The sequence below is a fragment of the Bombus terrestris genome, chromosome 3 (genome assembly GCF_910591885.1).
Source record: "Bombus terrestris chromosome 3, iyBomTerr1.2, whole genome shotgun sequence".
NCBI classification, from domain to species: domain Eukaryota; kingdom Metazoa; phylum Arthropoda; class Insecta; order Hymenoptera; family Apidae; genus Bombus; species Bombus terrestris.
In genome coordinates, this window is record NC_063271.1 from 2681088 (window position 1) to 2701432 (window position 20345).

General features: G+C 42.6%; 1 protein-coding gene and 1 long non-coding RNA gene across 6 annotated transcripts in view; one reads left to right on the forward strand and one right to left on the reverse strand.

Annotated features, from left to right (window-relative positions):
- Positions 1-10107, reverse strand: part of LOC105667142 — a 31711-nt gene extending 21604 nt beyond the window's left edge. The window contains exon 1 of the long non-coding RNA XR_001099767.3: positions 9875-10107. This is a non-coding gene — a long non-coding RNA (uncharacterized LOC105667142). The remainder of the gene's footprint in view (positions 1-9874) is intronic.
- LOC100645939 (protein gustavus) overlaps positions 1-17923 on the forward strand; it is a 155064-nt gene extending 137141 nt beyond the window's left edge. For all 5 annotated transcript variants that reach the window (XM_020862586.2, XM_012320715.3, XM_020862584.2 and 2 more), the window contains exons 2-6: positions 6288-6739; positions 10694-10923; positions 11403-11733; positions 11806-11964; positions 12056-17923. In XM_020862586.2, coding sequence (XP_020718245.1) covers positions 6288-6739; positions 10694-10923; positions 11403-11733; positions 11806-11964; positions 12056-12195 — 1312 coding nt within the window. In that variant the 3' untranslated portion in view covers positions 12196-17923. The remainder of the gene's footprint in view (positions 1-6287; positions 6740-10693; positions 10924-11402; positions 11734-11805; positions 11965-12055) is intronic.
- The last annotated feature ends 2422 nt before the right edge of the window (positions 17924-20345 follow it).

Below are 20345 nucleotides of genomic sequence, written 5' to 3' on the forward strand. Positions count from 1 at the left end.
AGTTATTACAATCTTAACCGAACATGAACTATTTCAATTCGATCGCAGTGCTCTCGAGCAGATGGTAATTTCTGTTCAGTCTACCTCTTAGATTCTCACAATCCGTCGCGAACAATAGAACAGCCAAATATATTCTCTAATTCCCTAAGTCATACTTCTCTTTGTACGTCTGACGAAGCACGCGGTTGCGTCAGCCCTTTCGTTCTGGGGGAGCCACGATGATCGCACGGCTCACGCAGATCGGAATAAAGCGATAACCGTCTCGATCTTAATGCAAAGAGTCGCGATCAAGCCGGGAGAAGGCATTGTTTCGGCGCTCCTCGGGTAGGAGGGTGTGGTTGCAGACGGGCGAAATCCTTAAAAGGTCGCGGTCCGCCGTGAAGACCACAGAAAAAGAAGGATTCGTGGTGCCCGACAAAAGAGTTCCGCGCGGAAAACGTTCGGCCAGTGGTCTTTATCTGGAAGAGAAGGGCTTTGTCGAGGCAGCTGGTGAACAGGTGTTGACCTGGCCAGCCTCTAGCCGTCAGCTGTTCCGCTTCTAAGCCAACCGACTAAGTTGCAACGCGCGTGAAACAGCCGTTATTTTGCTCGCTAGTTAACGCGAACTGTCGCGGAGAAACCGGCCGTGTCGATTCTTCCTTTTATCATGCAAATATGCCGTTCCCGCGACACCGAACTTCGCTCGACACTCCGCTTCGTGAACCCTTTCTTTCATTGGAATTTCTAACATACGGACGTTATGTGCATTACGCAAGATGGTGAGATAACTTACATTGGCTGGCGCGATCGTTATCGAGAAAACTGTAGTTGAAAGACGCGTGTTCGTAGCAGAGAATCGTTTCAACTACCATAAAGAACAGTTTTGATTCGTGCGAATGAAATAGCAGCTCCGATACGGCGAAATGTCTGCATTCGAGTTCTGACCTACTATTTTGTTCGGTTAAATTCGACTCACTAATTGCCACGTTTTAAATACACCAATTAAGAGGATTAGGAGCTTCCCTGGAGAGCACATTAGTGGATTGATCTGTCCGATAAATCCTCATCACCTTTCTAAATGGAAGTAAATGCAATTACCAACGTTAACTAACGAAATATCGCGAGTATGATGACGCAAGAAGTAGAGGACGATAAAAATACCAACGTTACGTTTGTCATTTTTTTAATTAATATACGCGAACAAAATCTTTTGTTTTAACGTTATCGCAGTGAAAGAAAGTTTCATGTATTCGTTTAATATTTTTAGTCTTTGTTTCTTTCATCTAGATCTTACGATTTGATCAAATTTAAAGATAAATTGATAAATCTCTTAATGTGTCAACTTGTTTTCTCATTCGAATTATCTTCCTTGAAAAAATGAAGACGTAAAAGATCAAATGATTTTTGTATCGCCTTGTAAAGAGAGAAATGTCTGTTTATCGTTTGTCAGGAAACGAACGTTATTGAGATTGTACACGTGTCGCGAGAGCTCGCAAGGCTCTCGGCACGTCGGCCGAGAATAACGACGCGTAACGCGGCGTCGTTTCACTATCATTGAGCGCAATTGACATCTTGCTGGCCGACGTTCAGTACCGGTTGGCAACCGGCTCGTCGATGGCTGGCAGTGCCGTGCGCGACTAGCCGTGTCCGTGGCTCTTCTCTCTCGTTCGTGTTTGATCGATCTGAGTCGTGCGTTTCCACGCCGATAACCGCCTTATCCACTTGCGGAAAGCTCGCTGGAAAGCTCCGTAACCCCGCGCGGTAGACGCCTTTAACCGTTCCTATTACACTTAATACTCGTCGCGTGACGCTCGCTAATGCTATAAGGAGAAATTTGTTTCTACCCCTTTTGCTTAGTCGATACAGCTAACTTACGGATCTGTGATTATAGCACGAGTTCTAAAAGAGATTTATCGCGATCGAAAGACGCAAGTATCGTAACAGAGGTTTCCGTGGTTTCAGAGAAATCGATCGGCAGTCCATTGATCGATCAAACGCGAGAAAAAAAAATGATTCTAGCGTAAATATAGTTCTTCGATAGCTTTCCGCTCGAAACGTCTTTTCGTAATTTATATATTTTGTATTTTATAGAAATTTCAAGCAGGTTCACCGAATCCCACCTTTTTGTTCACCTAATCGAAGCACACTTGTCTATAGGAACAGGTCGTAAAAACCTGTTAATCCGGTGAAAACAGGTGAAACGTGTCTCATTTCAGGCTTCGAGACGTAAAACTGAAGGGATCTGCGACGCCCGCCGGATTTTTTCCCGAGCATTTTTGTCGGTCTATTTTGCAGCTGAGGGGTGGTTTAGCCTCTGTCTCTCTCTCTCTCTCTCTCTCTCTCTCTTTCTCGCGCTCTCGTACTCTCGCTCTTCCCCTCTCGATGGTAGTTGTCGATGTTAGAGGGGTCCAGAGAGGCTGAGGGAGCACGAGGGGGATGGTAGTAGATTTGGGGGTTGGACCCGTGTCAAGAGAGAAAGAGAGGGTGAGAGAGGTGGGGCAAAGGTGATCCCCGCGGATCAATACCGCCGTCGGTTGGCAGCCTCCAGCCTGCTCCAACGACCGATGCTCTCGTGTTTCCTCTCGAATCTCGAAATCGAATGCCATTCGGTACACTCACTCCGAGAAAATCATTCTTCGATGTAGGCGACTCACCGTGCTCAATATTCTCGGCAAATCCGCAGTTCGTTCCGTCGGAGACTCGATTTTCTGCAGACTTTGGTTTCAGGGTAGAGAACGGTTTCTGTTGGAATCGAAGCAGGTGTTTAATTCTTCCATTTATTGTTCACGGGCATTTAAGTCTTTTACATGACCCGCGAATCTTTCGGTTTAATTATCTGCGCGATAACAGTTTGTTCGATTCGATTCGTCGACGCTCGTATTTTATATTTGTCAGACAGGTTTGCTTGAAAATTCTGGCAGACTTATTTCCTATCGATGATTTAACGTGTCTAGATCACGGCATATTCGCGGTCTACGTTCATTATTTTTTCAAAGAAATCGATCATTCTTTAGAGAAAAGAGGTACGCTAGAGTTTCACTCGTCTGTAACAATGGAAACGGTTCACATAAGTTCACACTCGAATAAGTAGATTCAATCACTTTGGACACTAAGTACAATTTCATTCAAATGTACATGTATAGATGTAATTCGGATAAAGAAAATTCTACTATGATGCGTCAAATCATTTTTGCTAGTGTGGCGGCACTCGACAAGCCAAATACCACCACTCGACACTAAGTAGTGTCGGACGACGGTAGCGCAGTGGTAAGCGCCTTAGGTTACGAACATTCGGAACCTAACGATTTTTCTTCCACGCACCAAAAACCGGAAGAAAAATCAGCAGTAACACTGGCAGCGACATCTACAGCCCCTAGCGACGATTACTCCGGACGAGGCCCAGCAATTACAACTATCACGCACGGACAATATATAACGCACATCACCTCATTAGTTTTAGTTTGCCCCTTTCGAGACCATTCATGGCGGAGACCATTCATTTACCATGAATTTACTTGAAATTAAAAAAAGAACCTAAACATCAAAAACAAGTACCACATCTTCTTCTGGATTTCATCTGCAAACGAAATATGTCGTCGATATAATCTACGCGAATCAGTTCCGCGGATACGCCGGTTGCAAGCCGGTTCTCTGCCGCCTTTTCACAAGGCGCGAAAGTAGCCCGGCTCGGGCGAGCGTGACGAAGCGAACGCTTTAAGTTGGCCGATGAACGACGCTGACGCAACGTACACGCTGGCCGATTACTCGGCTACTTTCTCCTGTTCCGGACAGTCGTAATATTGTTCGCGATTAGCCGGCGTGGCTGACGGAGGCGAACGCCGTTAACGGACCCCAATGAGCGCACGTCAGCAACGACCATGACGACTCGAGGAGAACGAAGGGCGTCTCGTTCGGTTCACGGCTCCGCCGTGAAGCAAATTAAACTCGAGCTTCTTCGACCGCGTCTCCTGTTTCGCGCGGTCCTAACTACTAGTTTCTTCGACCCGTCGATGATTAATTGTCCGCGTTTCGCAATCGTTCAAAGAGGAAACGACGATCATAAGTGCTCGCCTTGAACGTAACACGCGAGCTAAATTTCTTTCAAAACTCAATCGACTTTCTAGCTCTTGCAGCAGCGTGGAAACGCGCTAGTTTCGATTAATATCGAGCGCTCGAAATTCAAGGGATTTCGGAACGATCTAAAACCGGGTGCGCGTTATAACGAGGGCATCGTTGTAATATTTGGGTAGTTGCGAAAGCCAGTCGAGTTTTTGTTCGATAGTAATATGCGGAATAATGTTTCGGACAATGGCACGGTTCCCAAGGGACCTTGAACTCCTCCACAGACTTCCAAGGGTGCATCGTCTGAGAAAGAGAATTTCCGCTCCTGGAAATTAGGTGCTCGATGTAATTTCTGCGCGCGTAAACTCGTTTCACAACTCCTAACGAACGACTCTGGCGTCGAAAGACAGAGCGCTGTTCGACTCGCGATGAGGACAAGTACCGTTTGATGAAATTTGTGGGAAAATCATCAAAAACCCTGTTTATTTACCCGATGATTATGAAATATTCGTTCGTCTGTATCTTTCAGTGGATTTCCCGCGTAGATTTCTTTTGGCGAGTGTAATAATCTCGGGAAGCAAATCAAAGCCGGATTCAGGATGTCAGTGTCCGGTATCCGTGGCCGGAAGCTTGCCTTGGTTCACGGATACGACCAAACCAAGATCCAGACGAAATAATGGAATAGGAAAAATTGGAACGACCTCGTGGCGCTACAGCCGTGTTTTGTCTCTGTTCGTTTTCTGAATCGTGGCTCGTTCTCTCGTCGCTTGTTTCTCACGTCCTGTCACTTCGAACATGCAACTGGTTAAGAGTCGCGAGAAAACGCACGACCATCATCGCGCTGAAAGACGCGCCGTCCGGTCTGTCGGATCGGAGCTCGAGAATGCGCAATGTCGACGATTCGAGATCAACTCGAAGTGAGCTTACACGCCTTTTCTCTTGGAACGTTAATCTCACGTTAATCGCAGCGGTCCAGTCGATGGTTAACCTTTAATTGAAACGAACGTTAATCGACGATAGGTCGACGCGTTTCTCCACACTGATTTAAGTGGATTTCCAGAACGAATGGAATTACAACGGCATTAATGGAACATCGAGCCTGGCGAGACTTGCTTCTCGAAATCGCTGCCTTTCCGGCTAGCTCCGCGATGAAACGTAATTCCTCGCTCAGCGTTCGTTATCAGCCGGCCACGGCCTTCCACAGACCTCGAAATTTACATCCAGCGACTCTTTTATCTTGACTCTTTGGTCAACGTAATCGCGGACGACGATTAATTCGAGATATCGACGAGGAACTGGCTTTTATAGCGAGAACTGCGTCGCGATTTAATTTAAAAAATGATCTTAACGCATTTGTCTTAACGCATACGTAGACACACGATTGCCGTAGCAGGTGGGAAAGAGATATTGGAAAAGAGAAATTCGTTTAATCGACGTCCGATCGAAAGCGACGATTTTCCGCTGGTCGAAGGATCAGCGAGCTTAAAATCCTCCTCTCCGTTCGGTTCGTAAAACCCCGGTGGGCTGCGGTGACACGAAAATCCGCAAGCTGGAAGCTCCTGTAATCCATTGCTCGGTGCCGGTGTGTTGCGTGTCGCGATATTGTCCACGTCGAACGTGAGTCGCGGAAAACGTACGAGACAAGGTACAAGCTGTGCCGAGCAGCGTTTTCTGCGCTTCGGGACGGTGTCTCGTTTTCGCGGTGCAATTTATGCGCGATATCAAGCAAGGCGACGAGCTACACAACTGAACGGCCGCGAACACGATATGCAACGAATTTATTAGGATATTATTCGACATGATCACCACGGTAATAAATATCGCGATGCAACGTGCAATTTAATCGTTCTAGCGGGCTTCAATTCGATCTGTACTTGCAATACCTATCTTGATCGTTTATGCATTCTTGCGCTATACCACGCTTTATCTCTCACAAAACGGTATATCAATCTAACACGATATAAAATCCACTCCAAATGAAACTTGATACAGTGCAACGTTACTACAAAATCCTTCGTTAGTTAGTTAGTTAGTTAGTTGATAGACTCCCAATCGAAAGAGAAATACAGACCATCGCGAAAGACCAGAAAACGAACGAGCAAAGAGAGAGATAAACGCTCCGAGGATTAGTAGTCGCGCGATAGTGCTTTCCCAGTGAGAAATCGACCCCCTAGTGTGTCCCCTGAAGTCGCGTTGAAGAGAGGACAATTAACTAACCAGGTTTTTCCACTGTGTTCGCGTTGCAGGTACAAAGCGAATCGTTGCGTGAGCGGGGGCGGTGGCCGCGCAAACAGTGCGACTGGCGGTACCGGAGGCGGTCTAGGTAACGGAGGCAGCGGCCGCGGGGGCGGCGGGGGCGGTAGCCCCGGTAGGGGCGGAGGAGGAGGCGGCGGAGGAGGCGGCGGAGGAGGCGTTGGAGGAGGCGGAGGTCGCGGCGGAGGACTAGACGGTGGCGCGGTACCTGCTACGCCACCGACCATCAGCCGTTACCACCACCGCTACCATCATCACCATCATCATCGTAATCACGACCACGTCACCACGACCACCACGGCGGACGCCACTACCATCACTGGCGTCGCCTGGCATCTCAGGCACAAACTACCCCTTGGAAAACAGTGCCTCGAACATCGTCTTCAGCACCGGCATCACCATCGGTCCCCCTATAGGGCCGTAAACATGGGCCAAAAGATTTCAGGTTAGGAACATACCTTTCTTCGAACAACGATCAAAATATACGATCAGTCGACCACGATGATTTCGGGTGTCGGCGTTCGTCGCGAGAGTTTTGGGTGGGTGAAGGGGATCGAGCGTGGGCGTCGAGAACCGGTTCACTCGTCGAAGGTAACTTTGGCTGGATGATACATCCAGAGATTAGGGTTAAATAACTCTTTCGTATAGCTTGTAGGTGGGTTCATGTAGTATCGTAGTATACATAGGAGTTGAATTTGAGCTACATTTTCGGATGATGCACTCGTCTGCATAAATCGAAACATACAGAAAGTTCGATGATCGTGTAAGAATTGTTTGTTTGTTTGTTTGTTTTTTTTTTTTTTTTTTATTAATTTACTTTAGAATTTACCATCTTCTGTAACTCGTGGAAGTAAGTTGTTCGTTTCTTGAAAATTGAAGATTAAATCGTGTACTTAAATAACTTGAGATTAAGAAATTAACGAAAGGCGGGTTGCATCGGTTTAATTTCTGAAAGGCTCGTTCGTTGATTAAAATAGCATATGGAGTAGAGTAATATCGTAAAGTTCAGATTATCTAGGACAAGCAGATAGTTTAGCTACCTATTATTGTTTGAGGATACGTAGTACATGTGTTTAGTAGGTTTAGTAGCTTTCTAACGCAGCAGCGTTATATGATGCAATACAACGTCGAGACCGAGTCTAAGAGGTTGATTCACCTCGTCGGACTTCGTCCAGGGTCAAGGCCTTTGACCGCTCTCGATTTTACCTACCTGCTCTCAGGTAGAAGCTCGAACAGGTCCTCGAGACCGAGATTCTATCCTCTGGCGAAGCCCGGTGTGTATAAAATACCAAGCTGAGAGGAGAGTTCAACCCAGCAGCACTCAGTCGTTTGATAAATTTTTAATACCGCGAAACAAAAAGTTTGCTGATTAAACTTATCTCATTGAAAGTTAGCATTCGAACGGTTCTCCCCCCCTTTTTTTTTTTTTTATCAAACATTCAAGCATTCTCTTTATATCCCGATCGAAAAGATGTCCAAAATGTAAATTTCAATTCGTTCGCGGGAGCTTTGCCAATAAAACCTACATTACGAAACACAAACTACGCGCTATTACGAACGACAGTTCTGCAATTATCCAGCTGGTATAAATATCCTAGATAATTAGCCAATTAAATTTCCGATTCTGATTAAAAGGATGGCCGGATCGTTAAGAGAAAAATCTCGCGTAGACCGTTTGTCGCCATGAATCAATTCCATAGATCGTGTAGAGCTTCCCATCGCGCGTCCCTCTGTCATGATTTACACTGGCCATTTGCCCGCTTCCGGAGATTCATTCTATGTCTCGGTGGCGCGATCGTGCAACGACCCTCTCTCCCTGTGTCCGCCGTAGCCTGGCCGCTTGTCTTTTCGGGAAATTTGTCGCCCTCGACCGCAGCCAATTCGCAGCTCAGCTGCACCCGTGAAATTTACGAGGCAAGTATACATGGTAGTGAGCTGTGTGACACGGCGAGGGCTACTGTTGGTATCTCGTAGAGTGGGGGGAAAAACTCGGCAGTAGCCAGGTCCAGGGTGTCTCGGTGTCTCGGAGCAACAACGAAAAAAAAACAAAAAGATGTACGCGACGAACGCGCTCAACCTCAAAGAAGAGAAAGAGAGCCGAAAGGTCGTCTGGAGCCGGATACACGCGAGTTCGTGAAAGGGCCTTTCTATCAGTACCCCTCGGTTTTTTGGCCACAAGTGGAAGCAAGACGGACGTGTGTAGACCCTTTGAAATTCTCGCGCTGCTTTCCAGAACCCTCGTTTCAGAACCCTCGAACGCGCGCACCAGCTAGGGAACAGCTGCCAGAGCAAATAAACCAGCATCCAAGGATATCGTTCTCTCGAGGCTAAAGACCAAACGCGGGAAAGAGAGGGCGAACTTTCGAAAAACCTTGAGCGAGGTCTGATCCCGCCGGACGGGGTCCCTTCGTTATTTTTATTCCAGTCTTTTTTCCCCCGTTCCTCGGCAAATCTACCCGGTTCTGGCAGCGCAGGTATCTCCGGGATACCGCGTCACGAGAATCCCACGGACGCGCCCTGAATTATTAACGACCCCGTGGAAATTTAACCCGCGTGGAATTTCAGTGACGATCTTCTTTTCGTTCGACGTATCCGGGTGATCGATGATCGTACGACATTCTGCCTCTTAACACTTAGCTAAACGCGCGCGCCACAGCGAGTTGTACGTTTGCACCGCGCTCGGACAAAAGCCAACCTGTACGCTGTCGATCGCGCATTTTTCCAAATATCGAGAACTACTACCCGCTACTTAAAAAACAAATTATATTTTTCGGTAATGATTTCATTTAACCCTTTGAGTGCTGTGGGCGCATATAGGTGTCTGGCGAAAGCTATCGGTGTGGACTAAGGACATATATATGCGCTTTCTGTAAGTGCCCGGCATGGGCTAAGGACGCATGTATGGGTTTTTCAATTTTTCCGAACACCTACGCAGAAGTAATACTATTACGTTTGTGTGAAATAAATATAAATGCATTCCTTACGGCAGTAAACAAATGCCAATAGTGCCTCTTTATTGTTTAAGTGGTCACCACTTGTAAGAAAACTCTACATCTGGTTTTTTTTAGTTTTCTCAAGCACTGAATTTTTCACACACAACTAAATTATTAACTTGTGTTATATTTACTAAATTTAGTTTTCTAGTTTATTGTTTTCTACTTTATTGCCCAAATTCTAGTTAACTGTAAATTTCAATGTTTATAATAAATAATTAAAAATAACTAAAAAATAACGCTCTCGAATTATCTAATCTCGTGCAAAAAAATTACTATAACTTATTACGATTTGCGCTTTGAATAGTCAATCAACAGAGTTCGGTCTAACGAAAAAGTATTCCGTCCACAGCGATCGTCAGCGCTAGACGCGCGCCGTCCGTACGGACGACATAGGCCGCGAGTAGTCAGCACTCAAAGGGTTAACGATTTCATATATTGTTTATGCAAAACATTAAATTAAAAGTATAACAAAAATATAGGTACAATTACAAACATTCGAAAGATGATTTAAAGATAGATAACACGACGTAAACGTGAAATTAAAAATTCATAATACATTTTAATATTTTCTTGCAACGTGGTACCTGTAGATGTTTATGTGAAGAGGACGTTGGTCCGTGAGGTTTAGAGGACGGAGGTCCGAGATCGCCCGTTGTTGTAACCGTCGAATATATTTAAAATAATAAATTAATATACAGCCGTATACGCGAGTCGTTAATACGAAGTATAAATCGCAAAATAAGATAATGGAATAAATATTCGTAAAATGCTCGTCGCGTAGATACTCGATATGTACTGTCGCTCGCGATCGCGTCCGTGTATTTATACTGATCGGGGGAAAGTCAGAGAATTCAAATTCGTTTTAATTCAACGGTTGCTTGTAGCGGCGATATTGTTTTGCCCGGAGTCTATTTGTTTTTACACTACCTGTAACCGATCTTGATACTCCGAGGCAAAACAACAACATGATTTAAATTGCCCTCTGACGCATGTGCCGCTATATTTCGTTCAGTTATAACTCTAGTCATAACTAATAGCGTGACTTCTTAATTAATTTGAACACCGCTAGATTGATGTATTTTATTATACACCGTACTTTATAAAAGCAAAAAAAAGTGGGGCAGTTAATTGGGAACAACTCCAGGTAAACAATAACTAATAACAAATAAAAATAATCTTTTATTTCCCCGTTTGGTCATGCAGCGGTGTACTTTACAGAGGGGAAATCTTCTTATTCGGTTGGCTAAGTGTTAACAGGCGATTCGAAAGTGAAATAAAATCGTTTTATTAAAATTCCCTACGGGATTAGAATCGCGTTAAGTTTCAAGGTATTATAGAATATGACGTATAGAATATGATATGAAATGAATGACTAACGGATCTCTTTATTTTTATTTTTTCAGGCGGTGTGAAAAGCGTGACACGTGAGGCTGCAGCTGGATCTGTTGGTGGAGTTGGCGTCGGCGGTGGCGGCGTCGTAGCGTACAAACCCGTGGTACCAAGAGAGCTGGCGCAACATTTCGCGAGGCCACCACGGCTCGATGTCCTGCTCGACATGCCACCCGCCTCGCGGGAGACGCAGATTCATCATAGCTGGAACGCCAACGACCGTAGCCTCAACATATTCGTCAAGGTATATATCCCAAGAATGCGCACGGTGAACTTGGAATACTCGCTACGATCTTTCGTTTTTCGATTCTTTCAAAATTCCTTCGTTCTTTACTGTTTGTAAATTTAGCTTGACGCGTTGTTTTCTCAAAATATATCCATTATTCCAGCCTTTTTTACTACGTTTCTAAAGTTTCCTTCTACGTCTCTATATTGATAAAGTCCAGAGGAGATAAAGTCCATGTTTCCTATATTAAAACGCTTACTCAACACTTACTCGACTCGCAGCAAGTTATACGCTTCAACCGCGTATTTTTCCAAGTATCGGGGACTAATATTCGCTACTTAAAAAACAAAGAGATTTTTAAGTCAATTCTATTTTGCGGTAACAAAAAGTATAGAAAAATATAGATAAATTATCGTATGGTATCTATCGTACCTTCCTACAGATTTATTATGTGTAATCGTACTGTATGTGTTATTGGGGAATGATTTCTGTTTCAGGACGATGACAAATTAACGTTTCACCGACACCCAGTGGCTCAAAGCACAGATTGCATAAGGGGGAGGGTAGGATACACGAAAGGTATGCATGTCTGGGAACTGTTCTGGAGCACGAGGCAAAGAGGCACGCACGCCGTAGTGGGCGTCGCGACGGCAGAGGCACCTCTTCACAGCGTCGGATACCAGAGCCTGGTTGGCAATAATGAACAAAGTTGGGGTTGGGATCTCGGTAGAAACAAGCTTTTGCACGACTCGAAGAACAATGCCGGTATCACGTACCCGGCTCTACTTAAACCCGACGAAACGTTCATTGTTCCTGACAAATTCCTCGGTAAGTAATGTTATGATTTCACGAAATACTAATACCTTTTGTGACACGTACTAATAAAAATTTGTTTTTCAGTGGTCTTGGACATGGACGAAGGTACGTTAGCTTTTGTTGTGGATGGTCAATACCTTGGAGTCGCATTCAAAGGCCTTAAAGGCAAAAAGCTGCATCCTATTGTATCCGCTGTATGGGGACACTGTGAAATCACGATGAAATACATCGGTGGACTTGATCGTAAGTAGCGATAGAATCATTAAACGTTCAAATAATCTTATATGTATGTTTAAAATTAACGAGGTAATAACGTAATTCGTAATTGTTTCAGCCGAACCATTGCCTTTGATGGATCTTTGTCGAAGAGTGATTCGAAAACGAATCGGCAAGGATAAGATAGAGGAGAAAGTGAATGCGCTGAGCTTGCCGTTAGCGGTGAAGACTTATCTTCTGTATCGTGACAGGAGGTAACTACCGAGTGCTAGCTCCGAAACCACTACTACCACCACGATTACGACTGTGAACACCACCGCCCTATTGAATCATTGCCACCACGACGCACAGGGGAACGCCCGCTACCCCGTCGCAAGCCACCGAACGCACCAGCCCATAAGCCGCTTGTACGACCCATGGTGTTTGTATCCATGTAAAGATAAGTCGAGACGAGCACGATCAACGTTGTCGTCGTCGTCGTCGTCATCGTCGTCGTCGTCGTCTTCGTCTACATCTACGTCTACGTCTACGTCTACGTCTACGTCTACGTCTACGTCTACGTCTACGTCTACGTCATCCTCATCATCATCGTTGGCATGATATTTGTCACCATTATCATATGTTCATCATTGTCGTTGTCATAGTCGTTGTTAATCTGATCGTTATCGTCGTTGTCGTTCCCGCATACAATCGGACGAAGCTACGAGAAAAAAAAAAAGAAGAAAAATCGGACGCGCAGACGGGACACATACGCGAACCGTATCGGGTCTAGCGAATTATTTAGATAATATTGTTGTCTTGTGTTAACGTCGATATGATTAAAATCATGACGAAATCTTTATTAATTGTTAATAATGAAAAAGTGACGTACGATGCGGATTTCCGAGCACATCGCTCGACGCTGTTATTTTGTCACTCTATTTTCTTTTTCTTTTATTATTATTTTTTTTTTTTTTTTGTAGTCCTTTAAGTTATCGCATTTCTAGAATGTTCTGCGTCTGACGAAGAAGATGCAAGGTGAGAAATCGAGGACCTGAGTGTGAGGATGAGAATACATACACGTTGCGGCTCGGTCAAGAGGAAAAATCAATGGAAAAAAAATGATCACAAGGAAAATAGTTCTTCACACAGTTGGCCAGTAAAACGTTTAGTCGAGTCTAAAGGCTGATACGGATAACGTTTCGGTTATTAGTCAACAATGGGTAGCGGGCTTGTACTAGTCCGGGCACACTGCGCTAATAGAAAACGAGAAGACAATGGAATAGAAACATACATTTGCTTCACAACTTGAGCGAAGAAAGAAATCGACGAAACTTCGAGTAGATGTCACTATGCGGACAGTTGTTGCTCACGCGGCTATCGAAAAAGAAAATGTGTGTGTAGTGACGAAGATGCCAGTCGATCGAACAGCCACCTTCCAATAGACTCATTTTTCAAATATTTTCTAAGCATGCTAGGTCTAATAAAATATAGTGGTGTACATGGTTCGTGGATGGGCACGAGAAAAACGAAAGAGAATTTTGAGAAATATATATATATATATATATATCGCATGTCGCATATATATATATGTATATATGCGATTCAATGAGTAACACGCCTCTGATTGTTCTGTGTATTTCGTCTTATTTTGTTGTTCGTTTAGTTAGAAAAAACCCTTAAAGGAAGCATATGTATCACAGTTAGAAATTATCACTAAATGACGTTTGGGCGGAACTTTACGAACAAAGGAGCCACGAAAATTTATAGCGTTATACGAATATCGATCATTTGAAGATGTTTTAACGAAACTGGATGAAGAGAAAAGCGATAGACAGCAGTAACTTACCGCGATTAAGTTAATTGAAGTAAAAAAAAAAGCAAGAAGAGAACGAAGAAGATTAGGTGTACGTAGTTAAACGTTTTAGTTAGTTAAACGGTGAGCGAACGAACACGGTCATATTACGGCTGAGTATATTCCAAACACGAATTAAAACTGACTGGGAGAGTGAAAAAGAGAGAAAAAGAACTGCTGTGGCATTAGTGTGTGAATGTTATGTTTATGATACAATGCAAAATCATGCCGACGATCCTGAAAATATAATCACGATGACGATGACGCCCATGAATGAATTGCGATGATAGTAAAAAATTCTATCGGGCGTGTTGCTACCTATACTATTAGCATGACAAATTATGACTGGTCCCTAGTAACTCTAATCTTACGTTTAATCTTACGTTTGTCGCTTAAGTTTAATCATAATGTGCCGTTTAACGGCGATGTCGATTTGTACATAGGATATAATTATAATAATGATAACAATAATAATAATAATATCTATCGGTACGACAATGAATGTATTGTGGGTAGTGATTGTATCAAAGACCGTAAGGACGAACCGAATGCGAGAAAAGAAAAGAAAAGAAAAGAAAAAAAAGAAAAGAAGAAAAGATAAGAAAATATAAGCATAATCCTCTCGTATGAGAACAAGAAAATGCCGAGGCAAAACTATCGATGAAAACAGCGCTCCACTTTTCCCTTTTGTTCACGAAGGTACCATTTTCTTCTGTTTACTTTATTTCCTTATATTTCTTTTAAACTCTTTGGATTTCTTTACATTTTCCTTAGACTTTCCACAAACGAAATAAGATTTCTTGCTGATACCACGCATTGTTGTTCATTCTCGTCGAAAGCGAGTTCCACGAAGGAACTCGCGTTACAAGAACGCGTCTTCCAGATTGTCTGGCCGGACATACAGTTACATCTTTCAGAAGAAAAAAGATTGCCATCCTTTTTCTTCCAACGAGCGAAAACTTTTGTACCATAGACCATGGTCACATTTGTTTAACGACCCACCGAGTTCATCGATATATCGCCAACCGAAGGTTTCAATGACACGCACGATCTCGCAATCGGCAGCCACTGCGTCGTGATCTTGCGGTCCTCAATACGCACACCCAAATCACTGTCTGTTAGAGCAATGTTCATCCTTACTATCTTTGCTCGATTTTCCGCTCGGTCGAGATCACTTCTCGAGCTACGGAAAACGCATCAAGAAAAATGGAAAAAGCAAATTTAAAAGGTTCGTGACGAAGGAGAGAAGGGAAAGAAAAGTGAATGCTCGCCACGAACATTCGAAATTATAGCTAGAGCAAGATCGCACACCGTGTGTGTCGCGCAGCGGTAGAGGAATTTACCAAGATCATAGTGACGTGACGTCTTTGTCGTGGACGAGAAAACCTCCGCCTCGTTTGTAAGAATAAGGAGATGAAAGAAAATAAATAACAGGACAGTTATCTGGAGTGCGACGTGGCCGGAAATACACACCGTTCGTCGAAGACTTCTGCCACGTTTGTAAGAATAAAAGAGATGAAAGAAAATATTGATAAGAGGGCGATTTTCTCGAGCGCGGCGTGGCCGGAAAAAACACACCGCTCGTCGAAAACCTCAGCCTCGTTTGTAAGAATAAAAGAGACGAAAGAAAATAGATAAGAAGACGGTTCTCTCGAGCACGGCGTGGGCGTCGTGCGTGTTGTCTCGTATGCGTGAAACAAATGTCTCCGAATGGAAGTAAACAGAGCACACAAATAGCGAGTATAACGAATAAAATTGTATAAGGTTAACTACGTATAGGAGAGAAGAGTCAAGAAGGGTGTTTTCGACAACGCAGAGAGAGAGGGGGAGAGAGAGCGAGAGAGAGAAAAAAGAGGAAAAGGAAGGATTCACACACGCGCAGAAAAAATATTTTCTTTTTTCCCAGGAGTAATACTCTCCTCTGACTTCGTGTTGTACCTATTCTTTACCAACTATTTTCTATATAAACCAACGGACGATTTCATTTTCTCTTTATGCGCGTGTCACGCTCCAAGCTAGAGACAGGTCAAAAAAGAAGATAATAGAGTTTAGCAAGAATGTTGTATATATTATTGATTAATGATTAATATTAATATTATTATTGTATCGGCTCGATAGTTTAATTGATTAATCAATTATATCGTGGTAGTCGGCATAATTGTGGATTCAGTTTTTGTACGGTAGGAAGAATGATCTACTTAATGCGATCGATCGATCGACAAGTATTATAGATTGAAAAACGGGTAGGTAAGTTCTCTTCGGCTCGTCGCTTTATGATTACGATTTTACTACTCGTTTTTAGTTTTTCTTTTTCTTTTCATACTTCGCGTCCGAGCGACGATGCTTTCGGGATAAATCACAGAGACTTTCTATTATTTAAATCGCATCGAAGATTTAACGAAAGATTATGGATTACACCGAATAAAGCAAAGTAAAAAGTAAAGAAACGTGTTTTTATACCGGTGCGTGTTCGTGTTCTATCGCAACGCGTTTTCTTCTTGCTTTCTTTCTTTTTTTTTTTTTTTTACATATTTCTTTTATCGATAAGCGTATTTTACATTAATTTCTTTTTTCTACGTTCTAAATTTTAGTCTTCGTATTTCGACATTCTTTTCTTTATGCATGGTTATGCATATTAGACGATACCCTTTCTCAGGTTGATCTAATTTTCTCTTTTTACTTAATTAATATAGTTGGTCTTAAAATGAAAACGCATTAGTCGAAATTATTTTATCTATGTGCGATTCGACATAAGGATTGATCGATCGATCCAATGACCCAATGGAATAATTTTCCTTTTAGTATGCGTCAAACTTCACCCGTTCAATTCACAAATAGGACTTCCGTTGATGTTTTATCAACTCGGATGATCGAGTTCAAGAACGAACAATATAATTACCAATGATCCGCGCGAAAAACTGATAGCTCGATCGATCGATCGTCCAATGGAATATCTTCACGATCGATAAAGGAAACGCGGTAACGTTCTATTCATTTCCGCTGTCGTTGCGGAGGATGTTTGAGAACTACGGGACAGAAGAAAATACAAAAAAATCACACGAAAAGCGTGGGTGTTTCGAAATATTTTTCGTCAACTGCCTGCTGCCTGCCTGTGCAAACTACGTTGCCTCAACAAATATGTCTAATTTATTGACGATACGATAATTAGCGGGACATTTAAGCTGCGTGCGTGTAAGTGATAGCCGACAAAATAAGATGCTGTGTATGTGTGTATGTACGCGTGTGCGTGTACTTTCGGCCGAGAATGAGTGTGAAAGAAGCGAGTAAACTGAAGGGTGTGTGAGTGAGTATGAATGAAAGAAAGCCGGAACAAGGAATGAGCGCTCATCTGGCACCGGGTGGTCTTCGACAGAATATTCGTTCCTTTCCCGTTCTATCTGTACGTTGGCGAAAAAAAAAAAACAATTTTAATGGTCAATCAAAAAATGTATCCAAGTCTCGTAAATATCGAAATAAGCATAACTAAAATGAAGTTGGTTACATGGAAAAGGTGAAAGAACGCGATATGTACAAAGACCACTCCCGGCCCAATTTACAAGCCTGTTTCACATAATGTTCTTTTCTCATGTGTTCTTTTTTTTTCCTTTGAAGCCTGAACTATTGCAACGAGCGATCTCACGTCTATTTAAGCATAAGTTTACGAGTTTAGCATGGTATTGCTGTATAGTGGCGAGTGAACGCGAAGAATTTATAAATATGTAATGCCTTAATGTTATATAACGATAATAATGGAATACCGTTACTGTATAATTAGTGACGCGCGAGGACTGGGAGAAACGATGATCGTGACAAGTTAGATAGAACGAAAGGGTGGGCGGTAAGAAAATAAATGACGAACGAACGAGCAAACATAAAGAAAGAATACGTGTAACAGACAAAATAACAAAGAGGAGTGTAGTACGTGCGGCCGTTTGTCTCTATTCTGTTCGTGATTTGATATTTTTTTATAATTCCGACGACGAGGGCGAACGATATTAGAGAGAAAGAGAGAGGAAGTGAGTATAAATGGAGCGTGTATAGAGAACGGACTGCTATCTAAAATAGTTCAGGCTAGATGTCGATGTTTGTAGCAGATAAAGAACAAAAAAAAACACAACACAGCATATTGTAATTAAAATTAAAAGTCATTAATATCGTGTGCTTTTTTACTTATCCGCTACTCGCATCCCTGTCTTTATCAATGACCCACGATTTCGAACTCATCTTTGTGCCGGCCTTCAGCCGCACTTGAAAATGAAGCAACTACGAGGCAATTTCGCTTTTCATTCTCTCCTTGCAACTCGCGTTCTTGGCATTTTTCATCAGGGCACCGATTCGCAACTGCTTCGATTCGGCTGCCACTCCATTTGCGTGCATCTTCGAAATTACGCTCAAAGGTGTGACAATCGATTTGATGTAATTTTGAGATTCCATATCCACATTCGGTATCTTCCTTCATCTTGCTGAATTAAATTCATTTTTTGTTTTTATGTGGAAACGACCTTCGTGGCCACCCCGCGCTCTCCGAGGAGAGCTTCTACTTCTACGGCTACTTTAAACACCTCTGGCGGTCTGTTACAATCTTTGCTGCCTATCTCAGGCAGTAGAAACGTCTCCTTCCTTCGCGTTTACTTCGACGCTGTTTAAAGTTAAGATGTTGACCGATGGAATAGTTAGTAGCAAATCCAGTTATGTTAGTGAAGGCGATATTTATGTTGAACTAGTGATAGCTGTTAGTTGCTCCATCAACGGTCGCTTGCGAGTGTAAATGACCGTTGAACATGGGAAAAGTTCACTTTTCCCATCGGATCGAACAATAAATCTAAGGAACTTCTCGACTCGAACAATGTTTTCGAGCAAATAAGTACTTCAACGGTAAAATATAAATCTTTAATTTTGTAATATTTCCTCGACCGAACGATGGCTTCTGATTTATGTCGAGGGTTACGGAACGTAACAGCATGTACCGTTTTAGCGTACGACTCGTCATATATCGCATTTGTTGAAAATAACATGAAATTTAATAGTTTTCTTACGTAATTTGCGCGCATCAATTTTCACATGCTCATGCGCTTGCATTCAAGACAAATCACTAATGGTATCTTTTAACGCGATCAATTTGCTATCTCTGATCTTAACATCTCTACAACGTTTCGTATGTAACAATCGCCACATACTATACATCTATTTACTATGGTATAAGTTAAAAATGACTTACCCAGGTTGTTGGACTTCGATGCGATGTATTCGTACTCCAAGCAAATGTATTTCGCACTTAGATGATTCTTGTTTCCGCATAGGTAACATCGCCGCACTAGTTCCTTCGACACAAGTCTTTATGCACCTTGTACGCATTCACTTTTTGCTCAAATTCGGTACTCAGCATTTTCCTCGTCGTTTTTCAACTTTTACAACACCTTTCGTAGTGGAAAAACAATTTTCCAGAGTTCGTCTCGTGGGTTCGTCTTTCGATCTCGCGACCTTCATTGTTTCGAATCGCGTTAGCTTATCGTTAGCACTGCACCTGTTTTATCGCTCGCTCGTCGTGGATAATGCTTCGACTTGATTTCAACTCGCTATCGCTACACGAATAATTCTGCCGAATGTTTTGTTTCCTGTTTTGTTCAATCTCGACGAATACCGAAAATTTGTAGAAACTTTCTAGTTTGTTGTTAGTGATGTCTGCAGAGTCATTTATTAGAATCTAAGCAGGAAACAACGGTTACTTTACGCGAGCTTTGATCGTTACAACTTACAACGACTCGACGACTCTGACTAACGATTAACCCGTAACTATTCGCAGCTTCCTCACTACTCACTCTCAACTGTCTCGCTACTCAAATCATCGCGGAGGTCTTAGTATCACTGTGCTCTCAACTGACTAACAGTTGTCTTTTATACCACGATTTTGGCATTCCTAGCACAGGGAAGGGGCTGAATTATGGTCACGTACACCTTCTTTAATTACGCTGAGACATGAGAAACCACAGGTATAAGGCCCACTGAAATTTCCAAATTTTCCCTCCTATGTCAACACTTCTATTGCTTTCTACCTAAAGTATTAGATCATCCTATAAGTTCGTGCCGACTTTTGTGCATACATTTCATGTGTCGATTTATAAACACACGGCGATAAGGGACCAATGCACTTGAAAAATGGGAAGAAGTTGTACAACGAGAGGGGGATTACATATTTTCATGAAACTGAAAGATATGTAAACGATCTTAACATATATAACCGCTCGAAAAACGGAACGAACTTATGGGATGACCTAATACATCGGCATTATTCCCAAGGATTTTCTTCGATATTACGATATTTCAGTGAATAGGATAAATTTGTATATCCTTAAGAAGAGGATCCTTAACAAGTTAAGAAGCAAAGGAAGGGAAAAAATATTTTGAAAATCTTACATCCTAATCATCCTTTACTATCCAATACTAAATTTTTTTCCATCAAGATACAATAAATAATAATAAATTTTATCAAAAATCACTCGAGGTATTTAACTTTAATCGTATAATTAGTAAAAAAAACGTTCTGAATTATTGTTTATTTAACTGTTATTTAATT